This window comes from Crassostrea angulata, chromosome 6, assembly GCF_025612915.1.
Source record: "Crassostrea angulata isolate pt1a10 chromosome 6, ASM2561291v2, whole genome shotgun sequence".
Lineage (NCBI taxonomy): Eukaryota > Metazoa > Mollusca > Bivalvia > Ostreida > Ostreidae > Magallana > Magallana angulata.
The window spans coordinates 34,025,201-34,042,468 of NC_069116.1; the positions used below are offsets into that span (position 1 = coordinate 34,025,201).

At 32.7% G+C, this 17,268-nt stretch overlaps 1 protein-coding gene across 1 annotated transcript; it reads left to right on the top strand.

The window, feature by feature from the left end:
* Positions 1 to 9,122: 9,122 nt before the first annotated feature.
* Positions 9,123 to 15,514, top strand: LOC128190068 (uncharacterized). The gene is made up of 6 exons (XM_052861975.1): positions 9,123 to 9,237; positions 9,385 to 9,429; positions 10,524 to 10,553; positions 12,523 to 12,639; positions 12,754 to 12,846; positions 14,153 to 15,514. The coding sequence occupies exons 3-6, from the start codon at positions 10,544 to 10,546 to the stop codon at positions 14,479 to 14,481; spliced, it is 549 nt and encodes a 182-aa protein (XP_052717935.1). The 5' UTR covers positions 9,123 to 9,237; positions 9,385 to 9,429; positions 10,524 to 10,543; the 3' UTR covers positions 14,482 to 15,514.
* The last annotated feature ends 1,754 nt before the right edge of the window (positions 15,515 to 17,268 follow it).

Consider the following 17,268-nt stretch of genomic DNA (forward strand, 5'->3'; position numbering starts at 1 on the left):
GAGACTGGACGTAGAACATGTCAAGTAACGCCAGAAAGTCTTAATTTTCAGGAACTCGGGCAAAACTTACAGGGCCTTTCTGTTCAACACGTGTACATTTCAAAGCCAAGTCTAAAGAAAACCCTACTTATTGGGGTACTCTTTGACTTGATAGGATGCTCTCTAATAATCAAGACCTGGATCTACTTCCAAGTGAATAAGATTGTGCAGAAATCCCAAGAAAATGCACTAACTTTTCTGGTATCTATAGCAAGTGCAATGTTACTTGTTATCATACTCCGAGTTGTCTGGAATATGGAAGACCAAGTCTGCTAAATACAAACAACAAAGGGGAAACATTCATTTATTACTACTGATATACTCTTGAATGGTGGAAGTGCATCTAATGACCCAACAGGTACCCAAACTCTCAGGGCAATCTAGAAGCATATGAGAACTTGACTTGGGAAATCAGAGAGAGCCCCCAGAGTGTTGCTCAGTACTTTTTAAGGGCAAGCGGAGAGTTACGCATACAGAATGTCGATTGCTGTACAGAAAGATCATGAGAAAATGAAGGTAAAACTAAATCAAAGGGTTGGACATTCTGCCATGAAAGAGAGATACCTTGCAGATGCCAAACTTTGGAGGAGACTGCCTGGTGAGTCCTTGCGAGATTTTGGACAGGCTATCGAAGATGTATACCGAAGGGCCTATCACGGACACCCAGATATAATAGAGGGAAGTGCTATAAAGTCCTTCTTAGATAAATATGGACAATCTGAGGACTTCCGACTTGCAATAAAACGGATTAGAACCAAGACACTTCAATAAAACAAATCTAAACGCTATACAAGAAGAGTGTTTAAGAATATGAGAAAAGAAACTGTCTAAAGAGAAGAAACCAGATTACAGACCTGTGTATGAGGCTGATGATGGGGAAAAAGAGAAGTAAAAGAGCATATGCGGATAGTGCCAAACCCCCAAGCGCGGGTGACGGGTACACCAGTATCAATACAAACTGGAGAACCCCAAGTATCTTTCAACACGCCGGACCAGGGAGAAGGGGACGCACTTACAGCCCAAGGTACCATAACTAAAGAGGAAAGTTTCAACCTAAGCCCAGTTCCCGAGACCAAATTAAGTGTGTTGAAAAGAGGACTGAAAAGAAAGATTTTAACTAGATATGACTGATGCCAAAGGTCAACAATCAGTCAACACGAATTGGCCTAAAACAGTGAAAAGTATGGAAGACCATAACAGAAAGTGGAGACGGAAAAAGAGAAAACTTTAAAAGGGAGGTCGGTGTAAAAATGTTAAGCAATAAAGCTCACACTCATATTCAACAGAGTTTAGGACACAACATAATCAAAGTAGTGCATATTACGAAGGTATGAGGAATGCTTGAGGGGACACGTTTTGAATGGAAGATAGATAGTGACAGGAGCAAAGCGAACATTCGTATCTAGAGAAACCTACGAAAGTATCTTAGATAAACCCCAGCTAAAGCCTGTTACCACGATGAATGTTGTCGCTGATGGAAGAAAAGTAGACTGTGAAGCTGTTATGGTGTTAACCTTTGGAGAAATAGTTTACGAGCATCCAGTCATAGTGGAAAAGTAGGCTGTGCTGGTGTTAACCTTTGGAGAAATACTAGTAGTTTACGAGCATCCAGTCATAGTGGGAGGTGTCAACAATACCCTCATAGAAGATTTTATCATAATATTCAGATAACGTTGGGATCACGATGAACCTAGCTTCCTAATTAAAGGAGATAAGATCCCACTGGTCGCAGGAGAAGGTGCAGGACCTGTACGTGTTGTTTCTTTAGAAACAACCTTTGTCACATCAGGTCGCGAAGTCCTAGTTCCTTCCAGACTCGTAGAACGAAACAAAAACCATCGAAATCTTCTAGGAGTTTTAAAGGGACATGGTCACGATTTTGGTCAAATTCTATTTTTCTGTTTTTACTATTCATAATGCTTTAGGAGTGCATTTATAATGATCACATGAAAGAAGTATTAATAGCGCACTTAATAAACGATATGACCTCAAATATAATAGCCTTTTGCAAATAACAAACATTTTCAATAGTTTAAATATATTCAAAGAAACGCAAATTACACAATCACCATGCTCTAAGAGTCTTCATCTTGCACGACGTCATTAAAATATTCAGGTTTTGTTAGGGATATATAGGAAAGTAGTTAGTATATGATAAAAAATTGGATATTTGACTATTTGAACCACTCTAAATAAAGGCATCCGATTAAAATTATGTTCTACAGGTATTGTAGTACACGTTTACACTGAATTAGTTTTGGTTTAACGTGGTCTTCGTACTGAAAATTAGACAAATATTTCAGAATGGGGTGTCCCGGAACGCGATTCGCCTAATTAACTTCATGGTGGAAAGTGTAGGGCGAGTTAACCATTGGGCAGATACCTTATATCTGACAATTTTTGTTAAACATATGCAAATAAATATGCATGCACAAGCATTTTTGAGTTTCATACATTTTTAACACGATGGATTGGTGATTAAACTTTTACATTAATTTGTTAAAAAGGAACAGATTGTGTTCTACGTCTATGTTAATTAATGTTATGTATGCATAAATTGGAAAGTTCAGATAGGGGGTCGAACTTTTTTTGTTCAAAACAGTCTGAAATTCTTATTTGGAAGAGTGATAAAAATTATAGTGAAACTTGACTTAAAGAACAAAATTAAACGCTCATAATACTTGAAACAAAATAAAAACTTTGCTATTTTTTCCAGACAGCTGCAGCAACAATAATTAATTTAAAGCTACGTACATGTACAAATCATCCTTTTGAGTGAAGAGTTTTCATCCTTGCTGCTCCTCTAAATGCCCAGCCATGCAACTAGCTGGGTTTTTTTTATTTCAATTTTAAAAAAATTGTTAAAAAGCAATAATTTAAAAAAAATTACATACAGTATAAAATGCAGAAATGAACAAAAAAATATGATTTTACATAAAAAACATTATTTAATTTTAATGTGTAAAGTGTTAATTTCCGCGCTTGCGCGGGATATCATCTAGTACATGTACATGTATATATAGGAAGAAAAGATTTTTATTATATGGCTATATTGGCCCCACCCTTGGTTTTCAACAGTTGACCCAGGAGCCATGAACTTCGGAGTTTTGGTAGATTTATTAATCGGCATTATAACTATGCATTTAGTTTTTTTCTCCCAACAAATGTGTCGAAGTAGAGAGAAAATTTGGCCTTTTTTCATATTGGCCCCGCCTAGGAGGGCCCGGGGATGGTAAAGCCATGAATTTTACAATCCAGATTCCGCTTAGGATTGAGATGCTTAACACCAAAAATGTTAACAATTAGTTTGAAATGTAAAATAATTAACGTACGACTGACGACGCACGACGACTAATGAATACAAATTGCAATAGGTCTCCTGTGTGACTCAAGTGACATTAAAACTGGCTAACCATTGAATCTGAAAATGATCTACCAGAATTTCCTGTTTATGCTGACGACCGATTGCGTAAAGGTCTATTAGCTCAAACAAGCGAAAAAGTGTAATGTGAACATCTTGGAGGTAGGGACTGTAAATTTGACGTAACCTGCGTGGAAGCTGGTTTATTGCATGCTGGGGCGAGAATACAGTCTAGATATTTAAAGTATACTAGACTTTGACCCGTGCGTGCACGGGTTGACATTGCATATCGGACATTTACGAAATACTTAGTAGATACATCGACACCGTATTTTTGACATCTACATAACAAAGCTATAAACCGACAATGATGCTATTAATTTCACTACGCTTTCCTTAGTTAGAATAATCTAACTGTGTCTCGGAAAAGCCCTCACCACAGTTAGAATGCATCCCATATACCCGTAATGTAACAGAAAATTGAAGTTGCAATGAAAATAAAAGTCAAATTAATCATAATAAACCTTTTTGAGACTGTAAATACCTTTCATCTAAAATTTTAATCCATACATGTTTAATGGAAGAATTCAACACCTTTTCACCAATGCACACGGAATGCATTCTTACTATCGTAAAACCAGGTCCGTAGGACATTTATTATTTTAACGATATAACATTCTATCTTCACTCTCCTAAGAAATACAATGTGATTTTTTTTGCATCGAATCAAATATTTTTTTGCCATCACAAAGATAAAAGTAAGTACTAAGTTGATATGTATAATTGTTATTTTATAATTTCTCTCATAAGAAATCATATAAAATGTATATGAACAGTATATAAAGCAAATTTCCAATGAAAATGTACACGTATGTGTATTGTTTCTGAGTTTATTCATGGAAATATGGTATTGTAGAAACATAAACAGATAGCGTTTTCTGACGGCTGAGATTCCATCTGGAGCGATAACCTATGGAAATCTGTGAAGAACGTCATCCATGTTTACCCTCCCTTTAAAAAAGGTTGATCCGTACTTGAGAATCGAGCGCAATATGTTTGACAAACACTACACCTGGCTAATCGGCTGTAAATCGAAAGCTCTGGAATTTTTCTATATCTTTTAACGGCTTGAAGTGAGGGTAAACGAAACATCCCATCCATACCACTGCAGCCTATTCATATTTTCTCCAAATTGCTGCCCCCTTCCCCCACGTTTCGGCGCAGCATAGTTTAAGAGCCCCCCCCCTTCCCCCTTTTAGGACTATATTATAAATGTGAAAGAGGAAATAAACAGTGAAATTGTAAGTTATAGATTTTCGGAACAAGTCTTTGTACTTTTCCTTTTTTTATTTTTTTTTTGCTTGTCAAACTTTTTTTGATCAGTCTGCCCCCCCCCCCCCCCCATTTCATAAATGTTGCTACGTGCCTGTTTAATTTAAAATATCCATCTAGTAAGATAAACTAATGTCTTGTCGATTCCAAGGTGGCCTCCATGTGTTCGAGAATGTATGCTTTTTAGAATATCTACATGTATCTTTCCCTTTTTTGCGATAACTCTGGGGTCTTTCCTTTAGAATTGTAGAAAGGAACACTGTCCACCGTCCTTGGAACTTATCTATCTATTATATTAGTAGAAGTTAGGTTTTCCTCCTTCATTGCCAATCATTTGTTATTCTTGATACACTCTTGATTTACCCAAAGTAGGGACATTTGATATTAAATATAAATCTAATTAGTGATTGAGAAAAATTGTATGCCTTTTAATTTTAGCATTGACAAGCAAAGAAGCGACTTGACTCATTTACACATTACACTTGAATTTATTTTCCTTTTCTCCGAATTGCTCTTTGTGTGTAGGTTTTACTTCCAGAGCGCGTTTGCCTTCCATTTATTTCGGAGCGCAGAATGACATACTTAGATAATTGCAGCAGTCATTTATTTTTTTATTTGTATGTAAATGTTTGGTTCAAATTAACTCTATTTTTGTCATTTTACCAAACAATAGAACAAGTTGTCTATTAGTTTATATCCCTTCTTGGTTGTAATGTGGAATACTATTTCTTGGGGGAGGGGGGTTGAAATACGTGTACATTATTTGAAGATTTTTGTTTGTTTTTTATTGGTTATGTCCTTAAAAGGAACGAACTGAAATAAAACCCCGAAAATCGACTTTTTCTGAAAGATGTGTAAATATTGACAGTCCTAAAAATGATACGTTGCATATCGTATATCCTTGTCAGGTTCCTTTTGACTTTCATACAGTTTTCTGATGTGTATAAAATTACGAGTACTTGCATGTAGATAATGAAACTGATTTTAAGAAACTTTAGAAAACACATATTTAAAGTTTGTTTTTTTTTAATATGACTATATGTTCTGCAATCATGTTTTTACATTAAAACAAATTACCATACAAGTTAAGAAAAGTTTATTTATCTACGTAATTTAAAAAAAATATTGAGAAATACCAACTTTGAGATTATTTTACTCAGAAAGAGTAGATGTGTTACTGATAAACATTTTAAAATAGACACGTCTTTTTATTGGAAGCTTTTTAAACGGTGGTGTGCGCACTGCAAGTCATGCCAAATACTGTATTAGTTTCTTTGCTGTAAGTGAAACTGCTCATTGGTACATCAGGCATTATTATCGCTGGTCGAATACGGCACATTTTGTCGCAAATACGTTTTGAGGGAAGGGTTATATAGGAATCACCTTGTTCGTCCGTACGTCTGTCCATCCGTAACGTAATATATTGTATTACAGTTTAATGGCAGCTCTTATTGCGGCGGGAAATTTAAATTAAGCAATCGATAATTCATAAATTATTCATTCTGTTCCTGTGTATTCACAAGAAATTGAACGTTGTAGATTTCCAATTCAAACATAAGGGGAAATATACACCGAATGTAAATATTACGTTATATGTAATGCATGTTTCTTTTTAGGAAAGTATTCATTGTATAAAAATTGGTCATTGAATATATGTTCTCTGGAGGGAAATGTAAATATAAAAATTTTAACATGATGAAAAATACTTGTAATTCTTAAATTTATGATTAATTAATCAAGCATTCGTTTATGCATAATGCTTTTTAAAAGAAATAAACGCACAACATTGAGAGAGAAAAACGGTTATAAGTATAAACGCTTTTTGCTAGACAAAAATAAATAGATGTGTCATGCGATACATTGACAATATAACATGTTGTTCTTTACACTTGGCTTACGTTACTCTATTGTTTAAGCATCTTTATTGCATTTGCATTGTTCATTTATCCGTTGTGGAATAAATCAATACCAGTTATCTCAGCTGAATATCTCACATTGCTTCGTAAAATATTTGTGAAATCGTGTTAGCCGACTCAAGACGACAATGGGAAGCAATTTGCGGATCATAAGTATACTGCTGTCTGTTACAAAATTTGATGTAATAAGTGCATGGGGAGTGGGTAAGATAAAGCTTTAATACATCTATTTTTAATACATATATTTTTCCAAATTCAATTTTTAAGAAGGATTTGTTTATATTTAATTACAATTAACCAATCATTTTTGTAGCTACGCCAGACTGTGAAAGTTATGAATTTTTTGGAAATTGCATCAAGGAAGACTTATGTTTGTGCTTTAACAGCCAATGGTATAATACCTCGTTTGCTGATATAAGAAGTTTTAATTCTGAGTTCCAATCCTTTTCGGATATCTGTGGTGCCTGTTCTAGTCGTAAGTGAAAACTGAAAGGGGGGGGGGGGGTCTTGTTAATTGTTGTAAAACTTTTTGAAATTAAACGGGTCTGATATAATTAAAAGATATGGCACAAGTTATAGATTTAAAAATGCTTGTGTAAGACAATTGTAACTGTGTTGTATATCACAATTATTTTTTTTTTACATATACGTAGCTGAAATATGTACGAAATGCTCCTTAACCGATACATAAATTGGCTAATTAGAGTTGTAACCATGTCAACGACTCTAGTGTAAATAGTTGAATTTTAGTCGAATTTGTTATTTTATTCTTTATAGAAGTAAGATAAAAGGATCTATTGCGAATAACAATTATATTGACCTATAGGACCGGTATTGGTTTCTGTCTTTACAAAAAAAACATCGATTTCCGTTCCACTTCTTGATTTAAGGCCATACACTCTTATGTTCTAGTTCTCATAATGTATAGTGATTGAAAAGAAAGTTTCACAATCGTTTTTCCGAGCAGTATGAGTTATGGTCGTTTTTTTAACTTGATTATCTTTAAATTTTATTTTCACTTACTTTTTATGATACATGTACGATACATGTTCTTTATATGCGTTTATTTAGAACAAGGGATATATTAGTAACTATCGTAAGTATCGCGTGCCGCGATTTCAAAGGTTACAAACCCTTTGATTCTTTGCTACAAATAATGCACGTCGCCTTAGTTTTTGAACAGAAATAACAGGAAGAATGATTTTTGTAGATGTAGAATGATTTTATAAGGCATCTTCATCATTCATCATTAAAATTTGTTCAAGCCCTAATATGACATAGACTATAGTCTGTCCCAAGCTACTGTTTCCATCACATTTTGACGATTTTTATTTAAACATAGACACCTTAAAGAAATACAATTGAAATCCTTCATTAAAACGTCATCCCTTTGTTTTACTCAGAGATTTTCACAGGAACGAAAACAGATTTCTTATGGATATTTATCTTTTTTTTATTCGGAAGTCTCTTGGAACACCTCACACAATTTGCAAATGCTATCATCCAGATCTTATTTTATATAATTTGCTATTCAAATATCCATAGATTATTATTTTACAGCCGCTTTTTAGCCGAACAAGTCAGAGAGAGAGAGAGAGAGAGAGAGAGAGAGAGGGGGGGGGATTAAAATACAAAAACCTGTAAACAAATTTTTATTCTGGTATTTAAATCAATATTCTTTAAACCCTGAAATATTTCATCTTCGTAAGCCAAGGGTTTCTGATCCGCGCCGCTCTTGCAGATCACACAACATTGGCTAGCGAAGGTAGGAGTATTTATGAATAACTAATAACTAAGCAAAAACTCTTAGGACAGAATTTAGCTGCATTTTTGTTGTTGTTGTTGTTATTTTAATTCTATCAATATACATGTATATTATTTTAATGTCTTACTGTCTAGTGAGTCTGAAGTAATTTATACATATATTGGATACCTAGCTGCAGCTACATGTAGTATCTACATTGCAGATCTCTGGATAATTTCTCAGCATGAAGTAATTTGATTCTAAACATTTGAATTGTTTTTTATTCCTCACCCCTATGTGATTATCATTCATATGAAAAACAAGCAGGGAACTAGCATGTATACTATCCCTTTATCTAAGCCATAGAAGGTGTAAAACAGAAATTAATCTGTCAAGGGATCGTACTTTACACTGAAAAACCGAGAAACAGCTGATCCAACTCTACATTTGTGGCGGGAAATATATCGAGCTAATTGTGAGGTAACACATTTTCGACTGATAAGAAACAAAGGAGTTTTGTAAAAGTTCTTTTGGTTCTCACCAAAGCGTATGCTTTACTCAAAACGAGTCGACAAACCTCACGAAACCGCACATTTTGTATGTAAGGTCAGCCATGTTTGGCATTGTACTACGGGAGCACGAAAGAATGATGGGATGCCGCCAAAAGATTTCTCGATAAATCTGTAGGTTTTGTTCATTCTTTATCCCGCGTACTGGTTCTTAAAGCTCGTTTCGTTTGTGTAATCTATATAGTTTATGAATTGAAAGGATATACTTTATTGTTAACTTTGATACCAATTTTACAGTTGAACCAGGAAAGTGTATAAATCAAGACGCTTATTTGCGTAAGTAGTCTGTACATAATTTTCTTTCAATTCATTTCATATCGACCACGCCATAAAAATTTAATGGAAAAAAAAAAGATTCAAAATAAAATTGTATAATTTGTTTTTTAAGTTTTTTAATTAAAATTACCATTTCATTTTTTGTAGTGATTATTAGCAATCTTATTGGGTCAAACCTAATACATCAAATCAGTAAGTACAACAATTTTAACTTAAGGATTACGTTTACTCAGGGTTTCAGATTTCAAAAAATATATTTACAAAGTTCAATATCTGAAGTCCAAAGTTATATTAAAAAAACAAAATAACAACGTTATTAACAAATATCGATATTGATATCAATGATTTGTTTATTTAAGGAATATATGCTCCGACAAAGGTAGATTAATATAAAAACAAAGGAAATTCGGACTAATTTTTTCATTTTCTTTTTTTCTCTTAAAAACTTTCTGTTGCAATGTAATTGCAAAAGTTAAGTTTCTATATGTTTTTTCATATCATTTTACATATTTTATGGTTGTATTTACTCGTCTATAAAGTTATATCACTGGCTGGCACGCGATTGGAAAAATCTTTAAAATACATAAAATCGATTCAAGATAAAATATCTCGAAATTTTGATCATTGACCTTATATAATGTTAATGTCAACAGAATACAGACAACAAAAACATTTTTAGACAATCAATGGTTTGGAGGTCCTATTAGTCAGTTTTTTGTAAAACTCGATCAAAAATAGGTACAATGTTGGAAATTGATAGAGGAAATTCGGACTAAATTAAACTTAAAATATGAGCTTAAAACGATTCAGTCAAATATAAAATTAGTAAAGCTATTCGTATTTTATCATTTCCTAACCTACAAATTGTCTTATTATTTCTAATAATTACAAAATACAGAAAACCTTGAAAATGGTGGACAAATTTGACAAATTTTGACAATTTTTTCAGAAAACATTCAGAGGTCACTAGCAAAAAAAGTAGGTCATTGACCTAGTTATTTAAAAGTGAAAAATAGCACCACAATAGTGGGTCTACAATGTAGAATAAGTAGTTATTCGTTCCTATTAGTGGATTTTTTTTCGCCCCTGAGTAAACGTAATCCTTAACTAAATCTTAAAATTTGTAATGTTTATATCTTGAATGATAAGACCTAAAATATAACAGTCATCGTAAGTTCTGGACGTTAAATTAAAAATGACTAGCAATAAGCATATTTATTTCGTTGACAAGTTTATGTAAAACATTTAAGACCATCATCTTAGAGTTATATCTTCTTTTTTTGCAGCTGAACCAGAATGTTCGCAGATGTTGACAGGTATTTTTTTTTAAATCCGCTTTTTATATCTAATTATAACCTTCACGTACAAAATATTCAAACAAAAGAGCACTTTTTGAAATCCCAACATCAAAGGGCAATATAATTACTAATTACGGTAACTTGTTTCTTTTATGTGGCAAAATATAATCAACGGAAAATTCTCATCTGGCGTAATGCAGTTCAAGTAGATGTAAATTATGAATAAAGACATCTTCATAATTACATTTGCTTTAAAAATTGTGACTACCGCCTGAATAATATTCATTTAAATATACGTTTTTTAAACCTGCTCATTTTCATTTCAATTCATTTGGGTTATGATTTATCGATAAGCAATTTTCTTTTAACTCATAACACATTGTATACCTTGGTCTAATCAATAGAATTCATCAGATAGAGGTTCTTAATTTTGAATTTAATTAGTCTCTCACAGATTGTGACTTGTTCCGAAGAGTGGAATAATGCTTCGTTGCCAGGCGTAGATATTTAGACCAAACAAGTTCTTTTTAGAACAAAATTAACAAAATTAATTGTCTAATAAGTCAATTGACTTCTCCATCTATTGAAGGAGGCTGGAGGGTCAACAAATTAATCAGATTTTTCTTAAACTCTGACATATGAAAACTTTGGCCATAAACTACGATTTAGTAGAGGAGAAATGCCAATATTTTAGTTTTACAAAATATATTATAATAATAATAATAATAATATAATAATTTTTCCTATACTTTTATACAGAGCTCTTCTTTTAATAAGATTAAAATACTCTAAAAAAAAAATACAGCGACCATCGGTTTAAGACATTTTATTTTTAAAAAAAATTCCGGGCACGTAGCACCACGGGAATGGGTGGCTTTATCATCCCTAAGCACTGTTTTCACAAAAGACATTTATTTCAGACTTGGGAGCATGCAAAAATAAACTTTAAACCCCCCCCCCCCCCCCACACACACACACATATATATATATATATATATATATATATATATATATATATATATATATATATATATATATATATATATAATAAAAAAACTTTTAAAACACTGTTTCAAAATATTTCGACCGTGTTACCGGTCTTCATCAGTCGGTGTTTATTGTCTATAGCAACACAACGTAGAACATATACTATGACGTCACAATATGAATACAGTCTGGCAAGTGACGTCATACAACAATATTGCGCCAAAAACATATGAAATAAAAGTGAGAGTCTATAGAAAGCACAGTGATAGCCGTAATTAGTACATAAACAAGTAATATATGAAAAATGTATAGATAACGGGACATAAAATAAAGGAAATGTCTATACAAACTAGTAATAATGTAGTCTAAAGACAATAATGTTCCCTTTTGTTTATACCAAAAGGTTTATAAGTATTTAATTTTTTCTTCCACAAATTTTCTCTGAATTTCGGTCGAAATATTTTGAAACAGTGTTTTAAAAGTTTTTTATTATTCATTGAAAAAGAGACTTTGGATATATATATATATATATATATATATATATATATATATATATATATATATATATATATATATATATATATATATATATATATTTAGCATTATGCTACTTAAAATAGTTTGTATCTTTAACAAGTTGTATGTAGATTCTTTCAAGGCTAACTAGCTTTTACTAACTTTAAAAGATAGTGGAATTTTATACTCTAAGTGTATTTAATTGATCCGGGAGGGGACAATAGACAAACTGTTTTATCTTCTTGTGTTGTCGCACAATACACAGGAGCCAAACCCGTTTTGACATTAATTTCAATGTTGCCATAAATAAATATCTGTGGTGGCGTTGATATCAATGTCAAATAGAGCTTGGCCCCTGTGGCACATTACTAATTTTCGGCAATAATATTGAAATAAAATATTATTATATTAAACCAAAGATGATTTTTTGTGAGCGACAATGGATGGCCACATCAATGTTTTTTCCTCTTGTTTACTATGTTAGTTAATCAAACAACTACAATATTTACGGCGACTGGGGGACAGGACATGACGTCAACAGCATACACGACAACGTCAACCAATGAGCAAACAACACGTACCGAAGCATCCGTGACAGGGGGTATGATTTGTATAGTATTAAGAAGCATGTAAATAATTATATTGTTCATATAAAATATCAAACACCGTACCAGTTTTACTTTGTTAGTTATTAAAATAACTACACTATCAACAGCGACAACCGGGGGGCTGGACATGACGTCAACAGCATACACGACAACATCAACTAATGAGCAAACAGCACGTTCTGGGGCATCTTCGTCATACGGTATGGTTTGTATAATATTTCAGAACTCGTTTGAATTTTTTATCATGCTTTTAAAATGGTAAGTGTTTAAATGAGAGAAAACCAATTTGTTTTCTTGTTTTAATCAACTCTTCTGTGCGGTTACTCTGGCAAACCGAAAGTGAAACTGTTTGGACCTAAGCACAAATCATCACCACTGACAAGTCTTAGTTCTTAAATATAATAGAAAATTTGATGTAATGTATGCTGAAGCATTGTTTATCAAAGAATCTTATTTTTAAAAACTTTGAAAATAGTCAGATTTTATATAATAAGAACAATTTAGAAATTTTTGTAGTCTCATGTATTCCTACACCAGAGTTTAATATTGTTTCGTGCAACCAAACGCTCGGCTGTCTCCGTAAATCTCCAACAAACAGAGAGGCTCTATTGCTTGTCGGAGATTAACGGAGACAGCTGAGCGTCTGGTTGAACGAGACTGGAGTTCAATATCAATAGTGCTTGGATCCATACAATTTTTAGAATTGTTTCGATTACTAATACCTAGTTTGAAATCTTTCTTTATACATAAATATAACACAACATAATTCATATGGGGTTTCTCTAAACTCTTGTCTGAAAAGTCTAATTAAAATTCATATTATAAAAAAAGTGCGTAATTTGAATACAGACTAGAAACTAATTTCCATGCAAGATAAGTTAATTTTAAAATAAATGATAATCGATAAAATCAACTCCCGTCAGTACTTCAGCACTTTGATTTAAAATTTATTTCTTATCGATGTCAAAGCACATACGGACATATTTCATTGTACATAATTTCCTTTTTCGCTGTTTTTGTTATAAGCAAAATTTATTGTATCTTCGTCCGTTTAATTTTCGCCCTTTCGCCTCGCCAAACATTCCATTTTAATATTCAATAAAATGTTTTAAGATAATTACACATCGTACATGTAAATTATCAAACACCTCTCTAGATAATTATGCCACTACTTAGTTGACAGTTTCTTACACATCTACGATACAGTTGAAAACAATAATAGATGTAAAACATCAAATATACTGTAGCATGTCCAAAAAACTCAAATATCGTAAGACAAACAATAACGTAAGGAGTTGGTGACAATTGTGCATACTTTTCTATTGGGAGGGGAAGGGGTATATATTGAATTTTCAAGACAATTTTTTAACTGTATCCATATATGCATGTATTCAATAACAATAAAAGTACCGGTAATTTTTGTGTTAGGAATTTATTATTGAGTTTGCTAATTTAAAACTCCCGATATCATCATACTTATACAATGTAATATTCTTTTCATCGCAGCTATGTGTCCTTGTCAATGTGAATACTTTGATAAGATCGAGTACTGGGCCCAGGAAAGTAACCAGCGCAAACAGTATGAAGAACTGAGCAAGAAACTGGCTGAAATCAAAGATATCCTGAAAATGGAAACAAAAAACCTAAGCTCCTTTGTTAATAAGAAGATAAGCGCTGCCGATGATCGTCCGTCTGCGGTTGCCACCGGGTACTTGGGGGCTGGCATCATCACCATTGTGCTGGCTGGCATAGTCTTGCTTGATCTTCCTGTGATTATTCAGCAAGCTAGGTTCTTATTCAGGGACATCAAACGAATGTGCGTTCGCACACAATAACTAAATTTCTACGTTGATGAGCCTAACCCTTAAGCATAATGTTGTTTAAAAGCCATCATTTTTCTATATAATTATGTCTTCTATATGGTAATGAATAATTGTTTGCAGTGCCCAATCTCTTAGTGCGTTCAAAAACTTCAAAAACTTACAGGCAAAAGCTAATTGGATATTTTCTTTTGGTAAAATTGTATTAGTTTTCTTTGATATAGAACATAAAGGTGTCGACATAAAATACCTGCCATCTCATTCTATCAATGGTACACATTGATCGAACTGTGCGAGTGTAGTTTAAGGATAGTCATTAGAAACGAGTCTCAATTTACAAGTTTTAAACGTAATGTTTAATTCATAGAGCTGGATGGACAAAGCAATTTTCAAACTCCTTCATAAAAACAGATATGTATAAAAATACAGGAAAGAATTATTTAAATTACTCTTAACTGAATTTTATTCTTTACGAAATAACAGTGTTGCTAAAAAATGTCGTCAAGGTTATCTACTATTATTGACTATCAAAGTTGAGTACCAGAGGAATCCTCAATTATATCAATAATCGTTAAAATTATTTTCGACCATTTTAAATTAAATTAACATTATTGATTGCCATAACTGAACGTTGTCATTAACCAATGTATTTTTCATCAGCTTATCAATTTACAAAGACTGCACGATAGATTTTCTTTATAACTAGTGCCTCTAACAAGATTCAAACAGAATTGCTTAATATATTTATATATACGATTGTACTCCCATACTATTACGTGTATCCGTTGATCTTTGTACTTTTAATGTTCAATATTGATTTATTGACACACTGTTTAAATTTTCACGGTAAAATACTAGTGAGTTGTTACAACTGGCATCCGGGCCCTTTGTATATCAATTTGTTTGTATGTTTGCTTGTATGTAATTTGCTTATTAGGGTAGGCTTGTCTTTCAATCCCTCCCTACTTGCAATAGGCAATCCTTCTTTATTTGTACCTGCCTGATGTTAAATGCGTGCGCTGTGCTTAAAAAAATCAAAAAAATTTTGAATAGGAATACAGACATTACAGTAAAATGCGCAATACCTTTGTTTTTAAATGTATGAGAATACAAAGTGTTTTTTTTTAACTATTTATCGATAACCGGTCGCAAGAAGACCATATTTGGATGACGCATACAGAGTTAAAGTAATATTCAATTATATGGCCCTTCTTCTTTTAACTGCTAGAAATTTCATAATGTGAAAATTGTTATTTATTGTGGTGATCAGCTTTTGCCGATCACAGTTTTGTCTGATCAGTTTTGTCCGGATGAGGCATCCGGCAAACTTCACTATTTGCGCACACATTATGCTTTTCATGCTTTGCTAACTTTAATGTGACGGCTTGTTAATGTAAAAATTTAATTATAGTATCATTAATAACTAAGGAAAAATATTCAAATGTATTTGACTTGAGATTTGAAAATGTATACAAAATGATTAAAGCATGTATTGTGTTTCTTTAAATGGGTAATACTTTTGTTCGCAAGTACACCTTGTCTACTTAATGAAAGATACTTCGTTCCTTGCCATTTCGGAAAGCAACAAAACCGCGCGATTTATCCTATCTAATGCTTGTTGTACTTTTGGGGGAAAAACCAGTTTATGCTGACAACTGATTTCACATGCCGATTATTTCTTTAAAGGGAATGTTTGGATGTTAAGGGAAAGTGTAGACGTTTGTCAAAATTCACCAAATGTTGAATGTGAATCGAGTTTCAAACGAAATTCATAGTTTACAATTCAGATTTTGCAGATCGGCATTACCAGAATAATGAAAAAGTAAGATTTGCAGCAATTTTGTACCGATGTCTTTAAAGAGGCATGGTCAAGATTTTGGTAATCTATACTACTATATTAAAATAATAGACTCGAATTTTTAGTCTTTAATACCGAGAAATCGGAAGAATACTGTCTTTTGTTTTATATATTTTAAACATCTTTGGTACTTGAAGATTACCAATTTGTTTTTATTTTTTCTCAGTTAAGCTTCGCTAATTAATAATCAACGAAAATTCCTCAAAAAATCCCGGAAATCACCTGGATTTTTTGGATTTTACAATCTTGCACTTGCGCAATACATTCACACTAACGGGATCTTTAGTTTATATTTGTTTCCACTATATCACACTCAGAAATGATAATACAAATACGGGTAAATTTTCATTGGACTTTTGCTATATATTTTGTTCATATAAATTAATGATTTCTTATGAGAGAAAGTATAAAATAACAAATATACATTTCAACTAAGCACTTACTTTCATCTTCGTGATGACAACAAATATTTGATTACATGCAAAAATGTTACATTATATTTGTTAGGAGAGTGAAGATAGAATATGTTTTATCGTAAAAATGAATAATGTCCTACAGACCCAGTTTTACAAAGAATATACGATTACGTGTACGTTGGTGAAAAGGTGTTGAGTTCTTCCATTCTATGGATTAAAATTTTTAGTTGAAAGGTATTTGCAGTCTCAAAAAGGTTTGTTGTGATGTATTTGACTGTTATTTTCAAGGCAACATCATTCATTAACTTTCTCCAAAATCGTTCCAGAGTGATTCTGCAATTTTCTGCTACTTTACGGGTATAAGTAAGGGAGGGGCTTTTCCCGAGACACAGTAAGGTTATTCAAACTAAGGAAAGTGTAGTGAAATTAATAGCATTATTGTAGGCTTATAGCTTTGTTATGTAAATGTCAATAATAAGGTGTATCGATGTACCTATTTCTAAATGTTCGATATGCAATGTCAACCCG